The 20,813-nt window shown below is 42.1% G+C and overlaps 1 protein-coding gene across 5 annotated transcripts in view; it reads right to left on the bottom strand.

The window, feature by feature from the left end:
• Window positions 1-20,813, bottom strand: part of SGCG (sarcoglycan gamma) — a 132,305-nt gene that overhangs the window by 62,264 nt on the left and 49,228 nt on the right. For 4 of the 5 annotated variants that reach the window (XM_053207394.1, XM_027064536.2, XM_027064535.2 and 1 more), the window contains exon 2: window positions 17,455-17,649. In XM_053207394.1, the coding sequence (XP_053063369.1) occupies window positions 17,455-17,649 (195 nt within the window). Of the gene's footprint in view, window positions 1-17,454; window positions 17,650-20,547; window positions 20,645-20,813 lie in introns of those variants that run through there. The other variant, XM_053207346.1, reaches the window with a different exon arrangement.

The following is a 20,813-nucleotide window of genomic DNA, read 5'->3' as shown; positions in this document are numbered from 1 at the left end:
TCTGGATTTCTACAAAAGTTTGATCCCGTCTCTCATAGAAACCTTATCCCACTATGTTACATGTATCTAGACCTCTACTGCACTGAGAGTTTTGTAAACCCGGCCTGTATCGTGGGGGCTAGCACCCTACACACAGCAGGACCCAACAATGGGTTCACTGATTGGCCTTTGCAACCGTGAGATCCACGATACCTTACGTTAGCTGCTCAGCATACATTTAAAAAACGAACAGGTTGATAATTGGTATTACTTCAGAATTCGCACGTTTAGGATGACCCATGGTGTGTAGCAAGGAATTTGGCATTTGGGGGGATGTTGTAGTGATTTTAAAGTTTTTAGCCTTGTTGTGCTTTCATAAACTTCATGCCGACACTTGAGAGGTGATATAAAATCAAACTGAGGCTCCTTTAATTATTCTCATAACTATTATTTGTTTACCTCAGGTTTTTGGGTTTTTTCAATCACTTCTGGGAGTTCTCTATGCAACTTTTCTTCCTTGCTAGGCTGCTAGTAAAAACTTTAGGCATCAAAAAAATGTAAGTTTTTCTAGTTCATAAGGATTTTTTCCCCTTAGAAACAGGAAGAATTACTTCACGAATGAATGTTTACAGTTTTTTTTATTTGACTATATTCTAAAGCACTGCAACAGATCAAGGACAGACATAAATTTATTCTTCAGTGGTATGATTTGTATACAATTTTCTCTCAATTTTATCGTGATCCTGATTTTTCATATTGTGGGCAAGGGGTTCCTAGAATTTAATGAGAAATTAAAGTGAGCATATTTTGTGTAAAGATGGCCTTGGGGAATAGTCTCAGAATAATCAGTGATTGTCTTGTCTATTTTCAAATACCCATAAAGAGACTCATTTCTCAATGCTTTATATCTTAGGAAGTGTTGATGTTTATTTCTTCTAAACCATGCAGAAGACTAGATAATGAGTTTTCATTTTGGCTCAGCATAAGAAAGGATAAAGTTTGGTCAAGTTGATCAGCTGACTCGTCAACAGTAAAACTTTGAGAGTCTCTAGAAATATATATGGAAACCAGTTCTGGGTATACTTCATTTAATGAAATTGATGTTTCCCAGCAACTTGCTATAGAAGCAAATTTAATTTCAACTGAATTAAGTCTTCTATTGGCTTCCAAAACAAGTTAAAAATATATCCTCTCCTAGAAGAAAAATCCCTTTCATATTATTACAGCTATACAAAAGCAAAACCCCCCTGGAAAAAAACTTATTTGCTAGTAAAATTGTCTTCTGATGAAAAATGGATAATTTCATTTTGACATTAAAAGCAATCCAAGGAATGATCCAAACTACAAAATGCCACCTAATAAAAACCCATAAAGGAAAATATGCAATATACAAATACTCTGGCAGTACAACATACACATTCTTTTGGCTCATAATTTTCCCACTACATCACTGCAAACCTTAAATGCAGGGTAGTTTCCCTAAGTTTTCCATAGACTCACGAAGCAATGCACCTTCCCCCCATCAACTTACATTATTCAAATGTATTGGCATATTTGTACAATAGAGGCAGCACAGAATCTTTCGCAAGGAAATAAAGACAAACAGCTATGCTCTACCTATGATATGCTCCACCTTTAAGCAGCAAAGTTATCCCAGTGTATGACAAAATATTGGTTACCGCCTGACAATGATTTTGAAGTCAGTAGGATGTATTTGCGTTTACCACCCTTTCCCATCAAACAAGTTTTAATTTTTTATCAGTTTATATACTTATCAGTTTATATTTATCAGTTATCAGTTGTTCTATTTATCAGCTTATCAGTTTATCAATTTATAATTATTAACATCACAAAGAAGTTACATAATTTTTAATGTTTTAATTTATTACATTATTTACATTATTACATTAAAATTATGGAGCTTACTTGTATTTCAAAAACATTTTAATTAAGTATAAGTTTCAGAAAAGTGAGATTATAATTGTACTGAATTTACTAATTTATATTCTGTCTCTAAAATCTCTTTATGTTCTATGGGTCTTTTTGGTGTTTATGAGCCACAGGATTTGGATGGGTTTTTTTTTTAATGTTTATTGACTTTTGAGATAGAACAAGAGCGCGAGCAGGCGAAGGACAGAGAGAGGATCTGAAGCGGGTTCTGTGCTGACAGCAGAGAGCCTGATGTGGGGCTCGAACTCACAGAGCTGCGAGATCATCACCTGAGCGGAAGTCAGACGCTTAACTGACGGAGCCACCCAGGCGCCAGATCATTCTAGTTTCATGGGATGTTTTGGTATTTGCTAGAGCAATCTTTCCCTTGTTATTCTTTGTCATGAATAAAGCTAATATGAAGTCTTTTCATCCAGCTGTGCAGACCCTTTTACTCAGGGTTCCTTTCGGGACTGTCGGGAAAGTATATTCCCGCAAATTGAGAGTCTTGCGGATTTGCGTTAATTATTGCAATATGAAGTGTGATTCTTCTAGTTCATTTTCTAACTAGTTTGGACTAAAATATGAGTGGGTGTTAGACACTACATTTTGTACCTCTTTTTATTACTCAACATACCAAACTTTCGTATTTGTTTCGGGGGTTTGCATTTAATTCTTCTGGATTTTATAAGACAACATGGTAACTATTTGCAAGTAATTCTTTTCCCTCAAATCATCTGCTGTTTAACTATTTCAATGCCTTATTTAACAGATTGCCTTGCTGTACTGACAATATTTCAAAAAATAAAAGGGTAGCATACAGTAATACACTTCTCTTGTTTTTGGCTTCAGCAGAAATGCCTCTAGGGCTTCAGTATCAAGTATGTTTCTGGCTGCTGGTTCGGGTAAATATTCGCTATCATGTTAGGGGAAGTATGCTGGTCAACTATTTCTTTTTATTACCGCCATCTACGATAGCCCATGTGTGTGGTGCAGTGAAAAAAGGGAGGATTTCAAATGAAATGAGATGGATGCAAATTCTAATTCTTATTTTCTCACCCGGTGATCTCAGACAATTTTTAAATTTCTGACACTTCAAGTTAAGGAACACCTATGTTTATGGAGCAGTGCCTCGTATGTGGTGGCATAGATAAGGTATTTGGAAAAAACACATAGACTGGCTTCTTTTCTACCTCGTAGAGTTAATAAAACGACCCAGGGAAGGAAACAGGAGAGAAGCCACTGTAAGAGCAGAGCTGTTTGAGAGACAAGAAGAAAATGAAGGAACATCAAAGAGCCAAGAATGACTGGATGGTGTGTTCACTGAGTAGCATAGATAACACTACTGTAAACATGAGAAAAGATCAGCGTGGTACTTTGTAAAGATGACACACACCTTCATGGAGAATTTTGTATTTTCAGGCTCTATGTTTGAAATTATTCACCATATACTGCAAAGACAAAAATAATCAGGTCATAGTGCTAAGGACACCTGGAAAGTTAAAAGGAAGGAGGAATGACTTTGCCCTCTTATCTATATGTGAAAACAATAATAAGCTTATCATAATGAAAACTGGGTCCTAACACATTGTCAAAAGAAGCAATAAACAGGTGGAGGAAGCATATAGCTCTAAAGCAGATTCTATTCATAGCTGCCTATTATATGATAAAGGAAGCATTATGCAAATATACCAAGCTATATCTAGATAGTTCCGTTAGGGTCCCTCTCTCTCTCTCTGTTTCTCTCCCCTCATGCTTTGTCTATCTCAAAAATAAATAAATGTTAGACGGTTTTTTAAAAATCGGGGGCACCTAGGTGGCTCAGTTGGCTGAACATCCGACTTCGGCTCAGGTCACGATCTCACGGTCCATGAGTTCGAGCCCCGCGTCGGGCTCTGTGCTGACAGCTCAGGGCCTGGAGCCTGCTTCGGATTCTGTGTCTCCCTCTCTCTCTGCCCTTGCCCCGCTCATGCTTTGTCTCTGTCTGTCTCTCAAAAATAAATAAATGCTAAAAAATTTTTTTAGATAGTTCTGTTAGGAGTAATTTCTTGTTTCTTTCTCAAGTCTTCTTTCTTTCAAAACTGCATACAAAATTCACAAACATTAAAAGTAATAAAAGTTGTCAAAAGCAAAAAACAGACCATTCTATAAATGGTGTTCATAAAACCGGGTGTTTGGGGAGAGAAATCTAGTTAAAACTGCTCATATCAGGAATACTCTCAATGGTAGTTCCTTAATTTGCTATTTGGAAAAGGTGGCATTATACAGAGACGTTATATATGGATATGTTTATAATGCTGTATACACTTGAAAGTGCTTTATACGTTCTAAAGCACTACACAAAGTTATTTATCAGTATAATCATCATCGTTTTCTACTATCCTGGCATTAAAACCAAATTTCCAGAATATCTGAATGTGCTTCTCCATATATTACCAGTAGTGTGGGAATACTCAGACCAGGGGATTCAAGCAGTATAGATTTGGGGATTAAAGTCAGAGTACCAGGCTGGCCAGCAGGAGGAGTCTACATCAAATCAATCAGTCCATATTGTTTTATACAACTCACAGCTGGGAAGTGTCCTAGAGATCAGATGCTTTTGCTACCACTCACCTGGACATTTGGATACGAAGAGAAGTCAATGTTATACCACCACGCTGACATCTCAGAGAATGGGGAAACAACTTTAAGGACACACATTATTTATCCAAGTGCGTTTGCAAAGAAATTGAGAATTTGTGAGCGAATGTCATGGTCCACTCAGTATCAGAGTCTATGAACAAAATACATAATAGATGAGCAAATTTTTGATTCGTAGTTTTGCATCCATCCACCCATCTGCAAATCCTATAGTAATTTTGTGTCATCAACCTAGTACTGAATTTGTGCCGTTTTTTTCTTGGTCGTTGCTAATTTCATACACATGTGCGAAAATTATCTTTCATTTCTTCTCGTTTTTTAGGAGCATCAAGTATTTACTGGGTACCTAAATTCCGTACAAGGCACTGTGATACTGGGAATTAAAATAAAACAGAACAAAAACCTCTACTGGCCCCTCAGAAAGTTTCTCTGACGTAAACAAAATATACCAGTAGTACAGACAACTTTGAGAGTTCAGAACGAGGCATGATTAATAGAGAAACTGGAGACTATTTCTCGGAGCGTGTGGGACTCAATCTGGGCCAAGACAGAAAGATAAGAAAGACTCAAGTTCACTTTTAAAGGGTTCTTAATGGAATGGCAATAATGAGCTTTGTCATAGAAAGATTGCTATGGAGGAGGACGCTGAGAAGTCTCCTATTAATTAAGACACAGTAGATAAATGGTCCCCCTCTCTGTGTCTCATTTTTTTTTGAGTATGGTCATCCTTGAAATTCTGTTATCTCAAACTCTGTAGACAGAATGTCTGAAATTGGTCGGACTTTCACATCTGACAGTCACATACAGTCCAAGCATTATGGCTCTATCGCAAAGGTGACTACTGACCACACAGACCTTTGTTTCAGTGATGGTTTTAACCCCCTGCTCTTTGTACTAGTATCAACCACATCGTCCATGCTCAGACCCATATTTGACCCATGGAATGATAATATTGTCTGAGTGTGACTTTCCCCGTATTTTTACAGCGAGAAGTTTAACGGGATGACATTCATTTTGTGCTCAACACAGAATAAAGTAAAAAACACTTTGGCCCAAGGATTTCGTAATTTTGTGCCACATTTAAACCAAGCATTTAAGTATCATAAATAATAACAACTGAAAATAGAACTACCCTACGACCCAGCAATTGCACTACTAGGAATTTATGCAAAGGACACAGCAGTGCTGATCCATAGGGGTACGTGCGCCCCAGTGTTCACAGCAGCACTATCAACAATAGCCAAATTATGGAAAGAGCCCAAATGTCCACCAACTGATGAATGGATAAAGAAGATGTGGTTTAGGGGTCCCTGGGTGGCTCAGTCGGTTGAGCGTCCAACTTTGGCTCAGGTCATGATCTCATGGTTCGTGAGCTCGAGCCCCGCGTCGGGCTCTGTGCTGACGGCTCGGAGCCTGGAGCCTGCTTCGGATTCTGTGTCTATTCTCTCTCTGCCCCACCCCTGCTTGCTCTCTGTCTCTCTCTCAAAAATAATAAATATTAAAATTTAAAAAGAGGTTTATATATACAATGGAATACTACCTGGCAAGGAGAAAGCATGAGATCTCGCCATTTGTAACAACATGGATGGAACCGGAGGGTATTATGCTAAGTGAAATAAGGCAGGCAAAAAAGACAGAGATCATATGTTTTCACTCATATGCGGAATTTGAGAGACTTAATGAAGACCATGGGGGAGGGGAAGGGGAAAAAATAGTTTCAAATGGAGAGGGAGGCAAACCACAGGAGACCCTTAAATACAAAAAACAAACTGAGGTTTGATGGGGGGTGGGGGAGAGGGGAAAGTGGGTGAGGAGGGCACTTGTTGGGATGAGCACTGGGCGCTGTTTGTAAGCGATGAATCATGGGAATCTACTCCCAAAGCCAAGAGCACACTGTATACATTGTATGTCAGCTGACTTGACAATAAATTATATTGAAACACACACACACACACACACACACACTTGCAAACAGTACTGTGTGCGTGTGCACCATCAGAAAATCACGGATGAACATAATCCTAATTAAAACCAAGATTCTTATCCAGTCTGGCTCCTAAGCTAATGTTCTTTCCGTCTTCCAGTACTGGTAAAAATTGGGCTTTTGTTCTTTTTTAAACAAGTAACACTTCAAGAAGTGAGTGAGACTAGGTGGGTTTATTAATTACAAGATAGTCTCTTCATTAGCATTCATGAGAAAAAAACAAACTATTTGCCCAAAGGCATTATCAGTCTTACATCATTAGTGGGAAAGGGAAGCATGTGGATACATTTGCATCTAGAGCACATTTACTGTGCTGGGATACTCCCCATGACGGGAACATGGATCTGGTGCCCGGGGTAAGCGGATGACTGACTGCCACCAGGCGTGGCAAGAACCTAAGGCTTGTGAGACTGGGTGCTCTTGCTTTCTTTATTTCCCAATCGTTAAAATATGCTTAAGTCACTCATGGAAAAATTACAATAAAAAGGAAAACTGAAGGAATGTCCTTGAGATAAAAACGAAAACTACAGTGCTATGCACATCTCTAGACACCGGTGACAGTGGGACTTGTGTCACTGTGGTATCAGTGAAATTCCTGTGCAGTTGGACCAGCTCTAGGTGTATCTTCCTCCCCTCCACCCCGGCTCACTAATAGCTTGTCTTCTTAGAAAGGAAATGCCATTAAGTTACTACGCGTTCTTACTGCCTGTGACCTCTGGATCAATCCCACTGGATTATGACTAAGACACAAATCAAACATTTCAATTTGCCTTTTAGACTGGTAAGCACCGATGTCGTGTAATTCTTTTTAGGGAGCTGGAAATAACTTGAGAAAATGTCAAGGTGCTGCTTGAAAACGCCACCGCGTCATGGTTTTCTTTTAATCCGAATCTCCGTTGGTGTGAAAAATGAGTGGGAAAGAGGGAGGGGGGGTAAGGAGCCAATATGGGCTCCCTGACGATGGAACGACCAGGAGGCCAGGCTCTGGAAGGCAGGGATGGAGAACGGGAGGCCACCTGCTCTCGCCCCACGAGCGCAGGTCTCTGTAAAGGCAGGTGGGAGTCAGAGGGTAAAACTCTGTGACGCGGAGGGAGATGTCACCACGGTAGACAGGTACAGCGAAGAAGTGGAAATCTCTTCCACGATCTACGGGCCACATGAAATGTCACCGCCTTCACCCCTACACCTGCTGTTTTCCTGCGGGCTCTGCTTTTGGCACACAAAGGGCCAGGCTGAGCACAACGTCACCTGCAGACCTGGTAGGCCCCAGGGGACCTGTGGGTGCCTGCCCCCCCCAGTGATTTCCGTGGGCAAAGTCTTGTCACTGAACAGAGGCACCTTAAAATATACTGTTGTGACAATACATTTCACATATTAAAAAAAAATAAAAATAAAAATAAATTAATTAAAAAATATATATACTGTCGTATCAGTGACTGAACATATGATAGAAATTCTTTTTTCCACTCAGGTACTGCAGTAAGTAAGATATATATTTTAAACACATATTTGTGTTTAGAGACAAAGAGAGAGAAAGCAAGCATGCACAGGGCAGGGGCAGAGAGAGAGGGAGAGAGAATCCTAACGCCGCCTGCACGGAGCCCGACGTGGGGCTTGATCGTATAACCTTGGGATCGTGACCTGAGCCAAAACCAAGGGTCAGACGCTGAACTGACTGAGCCACCTGGGTGCCCAGTAAGATATTTTTAAATAAAATCTCTGCCCAATCTAACGAAACATTTGTCAAATATTGGAATACTCTAGCAGAAAGTATTTTCGGACAAGCAACTTTTGTTTTGACTGAACTTGATCTCGTCAATAAATGAGCAAGGCCTGACACAGATAAGAATTCTTTCCATTTCAACAGCTTATGCATCATCTTTTCTTTTTGAATGAATTCTATTTGATAAATGCTATTCGACGTATTTGCCAGGAAGACCAGGGCTGAGATACGGGTGATGAGTCGACTGCTCTTTAGACAAAGTGCAATGTCTTGCTCCGCATGATCTCATTCAGGCGTATTCCTCCTTCTGTTTTTATTCCATCAGTTAAGGAACAGAATGCTTCTACGTTACGACACATCTCGGCATCAACCATTAAGAATGATAGGCTTTAGGAAACAACGTGAAATCTGGACAAGTGACACCACATAAGTAACACTGTATTGCCTGAAAGTAATCTGAACTCTAGATGACCCTAAGGCAATGTGTTCCCAAACCTGGTCTACAACCTGGACTTGGGTCCCTGGGAGAACCCTGAGCCCCACTCTAGACGCCATTAACCAGCATCTTTTGGGAAGTGGCTTCACAAGATCTATTTCTAGTAACCTTTCCAGGAACTGTCACGCACACTGAGCGGGACAGCCCTCACTCCCGTGTGATGTTACCCTCCAGTCTCCTCCCTAATCTGCACTTTAGCAACCGGATTATCCTGATCTTCGATCGCCTTTGCCTATTCTGGGTTGCCTTGGCTCCTTCTCTCTTCCCTTGCTAAAAATACAGAACGACAATTTAATTGAAGGAAATAAGGAAAATACTCTCATTCAGTCATTCGATCAGTTATGTATTCAAGAAATATTTAGGGAGTGCTGATTTTATGCTAGATGCTAGCTGTTGAGTCTACTGGGCTTAACGGACACGATCCCAGTGGGTGAGAAGACATTAACCACAGAAAGGTATACAAATTCAAATTATGATGTGTGCTATGACGGGGGAAACAAATCGGAGTCCTAGAAAATAGAAGGATAGGAGGACCCTGTCTTAGCCTGTGGATGGGGATGGTCAAGGAACATCCCTTTGAGCTGAGTCCCAGTTAACATCCCTTTGAGCTGAGACTCTGTGTGTGTGTGTGTGTGTGTGTGTGTGTGTGTGTGCATGCGTGTCGCTGTTCTAGGTAGAGGGAATAACGTGTGCAGAAGCACTGAGTCGAAAGAGAACTATCCGCAGAATTTTAAGAGCTAATGTGGTTTTGGACTCAATGGGAAGGGAATCCACTCATTGATTTTCCATAACAGGACTGGATGTACACAATGGAGTCATCTCCTCATCTCAGACTGCTCCAGAGCTTTTAAAACAGCTGAAGAGGCAGGCTGGGGTAACCAGGGTCAGGGATCACCAGGTCTCCAAGGTGGCTGGATGGGCTCCCCTTTCCTGCACATTTCTGGTCCCCCAATTTCTAACTTACATCCTGACTGATCTCCCCTCTCTGGCAGTCTGAAAAGTCAACATTAGGCCACTGAAGTGGGGTACACAGGAGGGCCCTACACTTTGGCCCCTGGCTCAGCTCCTCCGTCCCTGAGGATCCTACTTGCCCTGAGATTTCCAGTTTGCTGTCCGTACAGTAAAGCAGATCGGAAGTGTGGCACAGTGGTCAGGTCCCTGCCCTTGGAGGGGTGTCTGCAGTTTCCCATGCTATCTGTGACTTGCTGGGTAACTCCTCTAATTCTGAGGGACAAGATGTTTGGGCAGGTCCAAACTGTACCCTGCACTTGGCTTTTATCAGTAATACAGATGTTATTTTGAGCTGTCCCTACCTGACTCCTTTTTCTCCTTTTCACTGGTTCTGAACTTGGCTGGGGAAAAAGTGGCATTTCCTGGGTCCCCTAAGATCCCACTAGGGCTCCTTGGGACACGGTGTGAGGACCCCGAATCCGAGTACTTCATAGTACTTACTACCTTCTAACTGGGTGCAGAAGACCTCTGATGACCTGGCTTAGGTGTTCCTGATTTTCATGGAAACTGGTATTTGTTAAGTACGCCGATTGCTGAAATCACCAAAATAAAATATATAATGGTGTAGTCAGTCAAAGTCATATTCATAGGGTAATTGTGAGGATGAACTGAGTTGATGGGAATAAATGGACTGTGCAATCTGTGTGCATCAGTTAGGAGTTATTAAAATAAAAAAGAGACTCTTAAATATAAGTTCTTTTCACGATAATAATATACCAATACATATATTTGGTGATTTCCTCGATTATAATGAAATAATCAATCTATCCTAATAATGCATATAAGAACATTTTTGTTATTAAAGTGAAAGACTGAGGATACATAATAAAATATTTTCAAAAAGAAATAAATTTACTTGCTGAATAAAGAATTTCTCAGGTAGTAAATGGTTCAAAGGCACAGTATTAGATTAGGCTCAAATATTCTTATCTTTTTCTTATGTCCTCAGTTACTTAAGATATATCAATGTCCAGCAACACAAAGAGTCAAAAATTAAATATGTCTTCAATAATAAGTGATTACGAATATAAATCATCAGGAAAATTCATTTAGGTACTTTTAGAGTTTTTCTCTCGGTTTTCTTTCTGGTTGTCAATATCTAGCAAAAGAGAAATGAAACACTCTGAATCGTGGATAACACTGTATTCACTGTCTACTGCTATGTAACAAACTATCGGGAATGTAGCAGCTTAAAACACTGTGTGTTTCTTCTGTCTCAGTTTCCCTGGGTCAGGATTCTGGGTGCTGCTCAGGGTCTCACACAATTGCGGCTGAGGGATCAGCTAGGCGGGGTTCCTTTCTGGACTTGGGGTTCCCCTCCAAGCTGTGGGGCTGTTGGTAGCATTCAGTTCCTTGCAGGAGAGGGAACAAGGTCTCCATGCTGCCAGGGGCCACTCTCAGCCCCTAGTGGCTGCCCCTCGTCCTTGCCACGGGGCCCCTCACAGACCCTCTCAACATGCCAGCTCAGGCCTTCAAGGCCAGCGGGAGAATCTCCCACGAGAGGGCTTTCTTTTAAGGCCATTTACCTGATTGAGTCAGGCCTCCCCAGGATAATGTCTCTCCTCACTAACTCAAAATCACTGATTTGGGCCATTAATCGTATCTGCAAAGTGCCTTTGCCTTTGCTACATAATGTGACTTAATTCCACCACTTCTGCCATATTCGATTGAAATCACAGGTCCTAGAAGCAAATCACAGGTCCTGCCCACAGTCAAGGGGAGGGGATTATACAGAACACGACACCAGGGCTGGAGGTCATGGGAGCCTTCTTACAATTCTGCCGACCACAAGCATAAACCAGGTCCTTTGAAAAAAAAGATATTTAACCATACAAAGCCATTGTAGGGGCTGTCTTTATTAGCTTTTCATACATAATCGAACACAGTCTAGATTGCCATGGAGCTGGTGTGCCATATTCAACATTTGCTACCCATCCAAAGCAAGGAAAGCAAGATCACGAGTCTTGATCCGCCAAAATGAGACAACAGTACTTATTGAAAATCCACGAGGAAAGCACCTGAGAAAGCATCATCAAAGTTTACATCAGGAAGGACTGAGGTATCGTCCAGTATTCATCAAGTATTTTAGAGATGAAGAAAACAAGTCATTGAGAGAACAACGTATTCAAGTTTTCATATGCAGTGAGTGCCGATAAATTTTCTTCAGATTTTCAGAGTTTATAAAATGCCATAGTTAACAAATGGAGGCGTTAGAAAATATCACTAAGGGGACGCCTGAGTGGCTCAGTTAAGCATCCAGACTTCGGTTCAGGTCATGATGTAACAGTTTGTGAGTTCGAGCCCCGCATCGGGCTCTGTGCTGACAGCTCGGAGCCTGGAGCCTGCTTCAGATTCTGTGTCTCCCTCTCTCTCTCTGTCCCTCCCCTGCTCACTCTCTGTCTATGTCTGTCTCTCAAAAATCAACCTTAAAAATTTTTTTTAAAGAAAAAGTTCTTTTAGACATGACTCCCAAAGCAAGGGAAACAAAAGCAAAACTATTGGGACTTCATCAAAATAAGGGGTTAATATCCAAGGTATGTAAATAACTTATGCAACTCAACACTGAAAAACAAACAATCAGATCACAAAATGGGCAGAAGAGACGAGCAGACGTTTTTCTAAAGAAGACATCCAGATGGCCAACAGACACATGAAAAGATGCTCAACGTCACTCCTCAGCAGGGAAATACGAATCAAAACCACACTGAGATACCACCTCACGCCCGTCAGAGTGGCTAAAATTAACAACTCAGGAAACAGCAGATGTTGGCGAGGGTGTGGAAAAAGGGGAACCCTTTTGTGCTGTTGGTGGGAATGCAAAATTGTGCAGCCCCTGTGGAAAACAGTATGGAGTTTCCTCAAAAAATTGCAAACAGAACCAACCATACGATCTAGCAATTCCAGTACTGGGTGTTCACCCAAAGAAAAGGAAAACGCTAATTTGAAAAGGTATATGTGCCCCTACATTTATTGCAGCATTATTTATAATAGTCAAGATATGGAAGCAGCCCAAGGGTCCACTGATGGATGAAAGAGCAAAGAAGATGTGCTACATACAAGGGAATGTTATTCAGCATAAAAAAGAACGGGACCTTGTCATTTGCAACAACATGGATGAATCTAGAGGGTATCACGCTGAGTGAAATAAGTGAAATAAGTCAGTCAGAGAAAGACAAATACCATACGATATCACGCATATGTGCCGTTTAAGAAACAAAACAAACGAACAAAGAAAAACAGAAACTAACCGAAAACTAGGCTCTTAACTATACAGAACAAACAGACGGTTACGGGAGGGGAGGTGGGCAGGGGGATGGGTGTAATGGAGGAAGGGGATCCAGAATACACTCAATGTGATGAGCACTGCGTAATGTGCATAACTGTTGAGTCTGAAAAGTGCCTTACAGGTTACTTACAGGTTACTGAAACTAATATAGCACAGTATGTTACTTATATTGGAATTAAAAAAATAATAATTAAATAATAATTTTTAAAAACACAAAAAACTGTCACCTACCAACCTGGAGAAGCCTGCCTCTTTCTTTGGTCTCTCCCTGCCTTCGTGTTTGGGGGCCAATTTCAGATTCACCCGGGTAGCTCCTGAGAGGGTCAAGAACCAATATAGAACTATAAGCTTAATTCTGATATTCAATACTACAATTCTGCTCTGATTGTTTATATCCTTTTTTACCCCCAAATAAAAAGTACCTAAAGAAATTTAACTTTCAGGGTTAGTGTGTTTTTTTTTTTCTTTTTAAGCTTGGATTCTTTCATCTTATCTTGTTAAAATTACATTCATTGAATGCACTAAAATATTTTATATACAAATAAATAAATAACCATAAAGGTTTAAAAAAATCCATGCGGGTCATTAAAAATTAAAGATGCCTTGTTTTGACATACTTACTGATAAGACTCATGGATGTCATTTTATAACCATGCACACTAGAACTAAAACTAATATTGTATATTAGTTTTATGGAAGGAAAGTATAAAAAGGAAAAACGGAATTAGCCACTTTATTGCACTGATTTCTTTTAATGTCCACATTCCTAACTGATTTAGTTATGATCGTGGCCAACACAAAATATTCTAGAACCTTTATGGTTAGCATCAGTTGCTACAATGCCCTAATATTACTTTATATTCAACAGATGTCATACGTGGCAATTATGTAAAATTCTCCTACAGGAAGTTACAGTGCTAAGAGTGGAACTCATTGGTGAGATACTCAAGATCTGGGGTCTTTGTGATGCGTGTCGGGCACATAAAGGCTGTTAAAGGCTTGGTTTCACTGAGTTCAGATTAGTTCCCTTGTCAACACTTAACTTCTGTTTGAGGTCTCGATATTCTTTGACATCCTTGTGTTTTCATTTGGTAATGTTTTACTTGTCTTCCCCCATAATTTGGTCTTGGCATTTTTAAATATATTACCCATAGTTGATTTTACTGTTTTCTATAGAGAAATATTAAAGTATGAAGAGTGGACAAGGGGACTGGAGTGATCGCATGTGTAAGATAATAAACCTTCCATTGCTACCCACGGGGGATCTAAGCAGAGAAAGTCTTCTAAACTTTGCTAATTTGGGAAGTTATGGTTTTCAGTCTATCGAGACTAATGACTGTGTAGGTGACTGCATTCAGGTAGAGAATTAGAAACTAGCTGCTGCATGTTAAAAATTCTATAGCTTTCTGCAAATGTTGAAAGCTCTAGCTGATTTTATCATTTTGGTGCCAAAGCTCATGAAAGGGTTCTTTTATAGTCCTGTTACTTCCTTGGCATGTATGTATTCAAGGAAGGATATTAGTTTACAGATGAATAAAATAAAAACAAAACTGCAATCTTCTATACAGAGAAATCTTTCAAACTAGGAAAAAAATGAAAGGATAAATTAACTTATAGTATGTAGGGAGTATTTCCAAAGCAAGGGATTAAGCTCACCCACAGATGAGAACTATATCATTTATAGCATCTCACTTTGAGGAGAATGACCTAAAGTCTACCCATCGTCTTTCGGTCAAACCCTGGCACTTGCTGCAGAATAACCTTTTTGTGCATCTTGCCTTTTGATCCATGAACGTATGTTTGTTCACCTTATTTTGTTGAAAGGCAGCACGGAAGCACCCTGAATTAGCAACAGGTTCCTGAATGTCGAAGAAAATGCCATGCGTGCTGACCGTATCTCGCGAGAAAGTGCGGGCTAGGAACAGGGGCAGCAATGGCAAGGAAACATTTGCTGGTCTCTGGGATTAGCCATTGTAACTTGAAGTGGACTCAGCTGCTGGCACAATTTGGGTTAATGTAATCAAAATCTATAACGCCCAAAACTTGTTTTCAGTGCTACAATATAAGGCAAGAGCACAAGGTAGATACACTGTCACTTTACATTCACATACAGTCTATAAAATTAATTCACACACACTTCTAATATAATGCACACCTTTATTCATTCAGGATATACTTACTGAGTGCTAAGCATGTGCCAAGATGATTGACAGAACTCACGGTCCCTGACGCCAAGGGACTATTAAAATCTGGCCTCCCTAGTAAATTTTCTGCCCACATTCCGCATAACTGAAGGGCGCACTGCATGCGAGTGGAGGGCCCTCTAGTCAGGAGGCATCCGAGAGATCCCACAGTATATCATCTGAGGACTCCAACCTCAGTTAACTGTCCCCAAAATATTAAAATAAAAAATTTAGATTTAGAGGGGGTCCTGGCTGGCTCAGTCGGTTAAGCATCTGACTTCAGCTCGGGTCATGGTCTCGCGGTTTGTGAGTTCGAGCCCCACATCGGGCTCTGGGCTGACAGCTCGGAGCCTGGAGCCCGCTTCGGATGCTGTGTCTCCCTCTCTCTCTGCCCCTCCCCCACTCGTGCTCTCTTTCTCTCTCAAAAACAAACATTAAAAAATTTAATTTATGGATAAAATTAAGATGATGTGCGACACATTAATAAAGGTGTCCAAGGGAACAAAATACTATTGTGATAGCGTAAAAATATTGTTTTTGTAAATTTTAAAGAAGAAATGACTACTTCTGTTTGGCTAATTTAAATATATTTAGGTATTTTTAATAGTTAAATATAATTTATAATAACAATGTATAATGTTTATATTAAATAACATATTTTAAGGCATTAAAAAATTTTTTTTAACGTTTGTTTATTTTTGAGACAGAGAGAGACAGAGCATGAACGGGGGAGGGTCAGAGAGAGGAAGACACAGAATCCGAAACAGGCTCCGGGCTCCGAGCTGTCCGCACAGAGCCCGACGTGGGGCTCAAACTCACAGACCGCGAGATCATGACCTGAGCTGAAGTCGGCCGCTTAACCGACTGAGCCACCCAGGTGCCCCTTAAGGCATATTTTGATTGGGTTGGTATATTACTTCTTTGAATACATGAAAATGTAAATATTTATTTAGGTCCACGAAATAAATAATGTGCCTACTGGCCACAGAGCAGTGGCAGGAAGGAAATACTTGCCTAGAAAGAGAAAGAGAGTCATCAGTGGAAGGCATTTCACACTGAAAGCTACCACTACTGTTCTTGGAGAGAGTCCTTGCCTATTTCACACCTTCAAGATGCATGCGAGGAACACATAAACCTACAGGTGATGTTCATTGCAGTGTTTTTTGCCACCGTGACTATCTAGCAAAAACTAGATATTCTATATTAAATGAATATTTTTTCAAAAAGTACACAAAAATATCATCAGAGCATACAACATTACCCAACAATCTAGAAAACATGAGGATGTGTAAAATAGAATATGAATTCCTTAGGACTACTGGTATTTCATCTACTAAATGTGTTGCTAAGTGTTGAAGCATGAAGCTGTGCATGAATTTATTAATTTATCGTATTTTAAAGTAAAGTTTTTTTTTTTAATTTTTTTTAACGTTTATTTATTTTTGAGACAGAGATAGAGCATGAACAGGGGAGGGGCAGAGAGAGAGGGAGACACAGAATCGGAAACAGGCTCCAGGCTCTGAGCTGTCAGCACAGAGCCCGACGTGGGGCTCAAACTCACGGACCGTGAGATCATGACCTGAGCTGAAGTCGGACGCTTAACCGACCGAGCCACCCAGGTGCCCCTAAAGTAAAGTTTTTTAAGCAAATGAGAGGGTAGCATCTGGATGGTTATTATTTATGGATTAATGAGATTAGGAAAACAGGATTCATAAAATTTTACAAATTATTGAATAATCATTACGCAATTTTGACTCAAACCCAAGATTGGCACCATTTTCTCACGTGTAGACATCATGACTAATAAAAAAAAAATTGCAACAGAAAAACAAAAAACCCAACACACTATAGTTCATAGTGAAATTAAGAAAAAGTAGAGTATGGGGGAGCCTGGGTGGCTCAGTGGGTCCAGAATCCCACTTCGGCTCAGGTCACGATCTCATGGTTCGGGAGCCGGTGCCCCAAACGGGGCTGGCTGCTGTCAACGCTGAGCCCACTTCGAATCCTCTGTCCCCCTTTCTCTGTCCCTCCCCCGCTTGCGCTCTCTCAAACATAAACATTAAAGAAAGAAAAAGTACTAGTATTTTGCCACGAGACCATCCTGATCCAGACAGAAACAAACGTCAATGACACTAGAGGAGGCTTCTACCAATTCATTATGCATAAAGTGACCCAACAAACAGAAGAAGAACATGCTTGCCAGGAAAGGAAGACGATACTTACTGGGGAAAACCACATCACTTTAAGAATCCAAATCGTGAGAGCAAAATTCACAAGGAGGATGATGAGTAAAAGGAGAACAAATAAGTAGAGGCAGCGTTTTCTCCAGCCATAAATGCCAATTTTGTAGACACGCGGGTTCTCTGGCCTCTGCACGTGGGTGCCTTCTGTGGCTGTAGTGTACTGTTCACGGACCATCTGCCATGCCGTAGGGGGAAGGTGGGAGATGGGACGGGGGGGGGGGAGAGGGAGAGAGACAGAGAAGGAGAGAGAGAAAGAGAGAGAAGGAGTGAGAGAGGGAGGAGACGAAGGAGGGGGAGAGAGGGAGAGAGAGGAGAGAAAGGGAGAGAAGGAGTGAGAGAGGAGGAGACGAAGGAGGGAGAGAGGGAGGGCAGAAGGAGAGGAAGGAGGGGGAGAGAGGGAGAGAGAGGAGAGAAGGGAGAAGGAGTGAGAGAGGGAGGAGAGGAGGGGGAGAGAGGGAAGAGACGAGAAGGAGAGAGAAAGGGAGAGAAGGAGGTGAGAGAGAGGAGGAGACGAAGGAGGGGGAGAGAGGGAGGAGAGAGGGAGAGAGAGGAGAGAAAGGGAGAGAAGGAGTGAGAGGGAGGAGACAAAGGAGGGGGAGAGAGGGAAAGAGACAGAGAAGGAGAGAGAGAGAAAGGAGAGGAAGGAGGGGGAGAGAGGGAGAGAGACAGAGAAGGAAAGAGAGAAAGGGAGAGAAGGAGTGAGAGAGGGAGGAGATGAAGGAGGGGGAGAGAGGGAGACAGAGAAGGAGAGAGAGAAAGGGAGAGAAGGAGGGGGAGAGAGGGAGAGAGAGAAGGAGAGAAAGGGAGAGAAGGAGTGAGAGAGGGAGGAGACAAAGGAGGGGGAGAGAGGGAAAGAGACAGAGAAGGAGAGAGAGAAAGGAGAGGAAGGAGGGGGAGAGAGGGAAAGAGACAGAGAAGGAGAGAGAGAAAGGAGAGGAAGGAGGGGGAGAGAGGGAAAGAGAGAGAGAAGGAGAGAGAGAGGAAGAGGGAGAGAAGGAAGTGAGAGAGGGAGGAGATGAAGGAGGGGGCGAGAGGGAGAGAGAGGAGAGAGAGAAAGGGAGAGAAGGAGTGAGAGGGAGGAGACAAAGGAGGGGGAGAGAGGGAAAGAGACAGAGAAGGAGAGAGAGGAGAAGGAGGAGAGAAGGAGGGGGAGAGAGGGAGAGAGAGAAGGAGAGAGAGAAAGGGAGAGAAGGAGTGAGAGAGGGAGGAGATGAAGGAGGGGGAGAGAGAGAAAGGGAGAGAAGGAGTGAGAGAGGGAGGAGACAAAGGAGGGGGAGAGAGGGAGAGAGAGGAGAGAAAGGGAGAGAAGGAGTGAGAGAGGGAGGAGACGAAGGAGGGGGAGAGAGGGAGAGGGCAGAAGGAGATGAAGGAGGGGGAGAGAGGGAGAGAGAGAAGGAGAGAGAGAAAGGGAGAGAAGGAGGGAGAGAGGGAGGAGACGAAGGAGGGGGAGAGAGGGAGAGAGACAGAAACAGAGAACTTGTTTGTCAATACTGATTTACTAAAAGTCCAACAAAATAACACCTTCTACCCCAATAATAAATTTCTAGAATGAAAATGACTTTTAAAAAGAACTGAACATTACTTTGAAACATGTGACTGTTTCAAGCATGCAAAATAGTTTAGCTATGGCAAATACATCTGAAATCCAGTGGCCACATTTTCAGATTTTAATCAATAAATTCAACTTTCAAAATTCTGCACAAACTTAGAATGGAAGCATTAACCTAAAATAATCAAGTAATCAACTTTTTAAAGGACTCAGTGGGTGGAAAATCAAGCTGATACCTGTATGTCTTTTTAAAATCCAATTACAGGGGCGCCTGGGTGGCCCAGTCGGTTGAGCGTCCGACTTCGGCTCAGGTCACGATCTCACGGTTCGTGAGTTCGAGCCCCGCGTCGGGCTCTGGGCTGCTGGCTCAGAGCCTGGAGCCTGTTTCCGATTCTGTGTCTCCCTCTCTCTCTGCCCCTCCCCCATTCATGCTCTGTCTCTCTCTGTCTCAAAAATAAATAAACATTAAAAAAAATAAATAAATAAAATCCAATTACTTAGTTGTTAAGTCAAATTATTAAGCCACGTCTTTCTACAGTCGCTAAATTACTCAGAATTAAAAAGGCTCTTGTCGAGATACCCACCACCGTAATTTTTTGCCTATAATAAATTTCCTTGGTATTCACCTACTTCCAAGAACGATCAGAATGTACACGTGCATGCAAATGGTTACAAGTACCCGCTGTTTTACGTAAGCTCGCGCAAGAGTTTCCATAACCATTTCAACTCCATGAGGAGATTTAAGAAAATAGCCATTATTCCGCTTTCCACACTGTCCACTTTTGGTTTTAACTTATGAAGGGAAGAGGACAGATAATGAAGACCTTCCTGACTGTACATGCGGTAAAAGGACGAATCAGAGCAGAAAATCTTCTCCTCCGGGGTTCTGTTTTTTCTTCATGCAACGGTCTTACGTTTATTTTTAGGGACGGTTTGGAGGTGTCCTTATTCAAGTAAGTCACAGTCTGAAATAACTCTTTAAATCTCCTTCTCGCTCAACAACTGGCATTTTCCCGTGTTGTGATTATATAAAACTATGCTATTCAGCACACGGGATTTGCAGACCCGCAGGACGGACCGTCTACGTTGTTCGAAACCCCAGGGCTTACTGGTTCCACGCTGGTGTAACTTACCTGCCCCTTGGCTTGAGCTCCTGGGCCTTCCCGACTCAGGGCCCACCGCACCCCACCCCACCGTTGCTCCCCAGCCCCAGGAGCGACGCTTGCTTCTTCTCTCTTCCCTCCAAACCTCACATCGCCTCAGCTCCGCCTTAACCCGCATCCCGAATCCGTCCACCCCTCTGGCTACCCCCCTAGTCGGGCCAGCACAGACTCTCTCGTCTGTACCATCGTTTCCCTCCAGAAGCCGTTCTCCACCCAGAAGCCAAGTGTGCAAGATGTAAGCAAGCTGTGTCGTGCCAGACTTTCAGGTGGCTTTCCGCCCGCACTGAGAACATCTGAACTCCTCGATCACCGGGCAGACCCTGCGTGAAGGGTCTCTGCGTATTTCTTCGACATCACCTACCACCATTTTACCTTTTCCTCCCCGGCTACTCCTTAACAGACCAGGTCATCTCACCCCAGGACCTCCGTCCCGGGCATCGCGTCCACCTGAAACACTCTGCGTGCGGGCTCCTTCTCAGCCTTCAGTGGCAGCTCCTATGTCATTTGATCGCATGTCATTTGCTCAAAGAAGCCTTCTCTGGGCACGCAGTCACCTGCCATTGCCTTACCCTCTTACGCTTCTTTCGGACTGTTTGCCATCATCCGAAATAATGGTGGCAACCCCAC

The sequence above is a fragment of the Acinonyx jubatus genome, chromosome A1 (genome assembly GCF_027475565.1).
Source record: "Acinonyx jubatus isolate Ajub_Pintada_27869175 chromosome A1, VMU_Ajub_asm_v1.0, whole genome shotgun sequence".
In the NCBI taxonomy this organism is placed as follows: domain Eukaryota; kingdom Metazoa; phylum Chordata; class Mammalia; order Carnivora; family Felidae; genus Acinonyx; species Acinonyx jubatus.
This window is presented reverse-complemented; position numbering and strand designations above follow the sequence as displayed.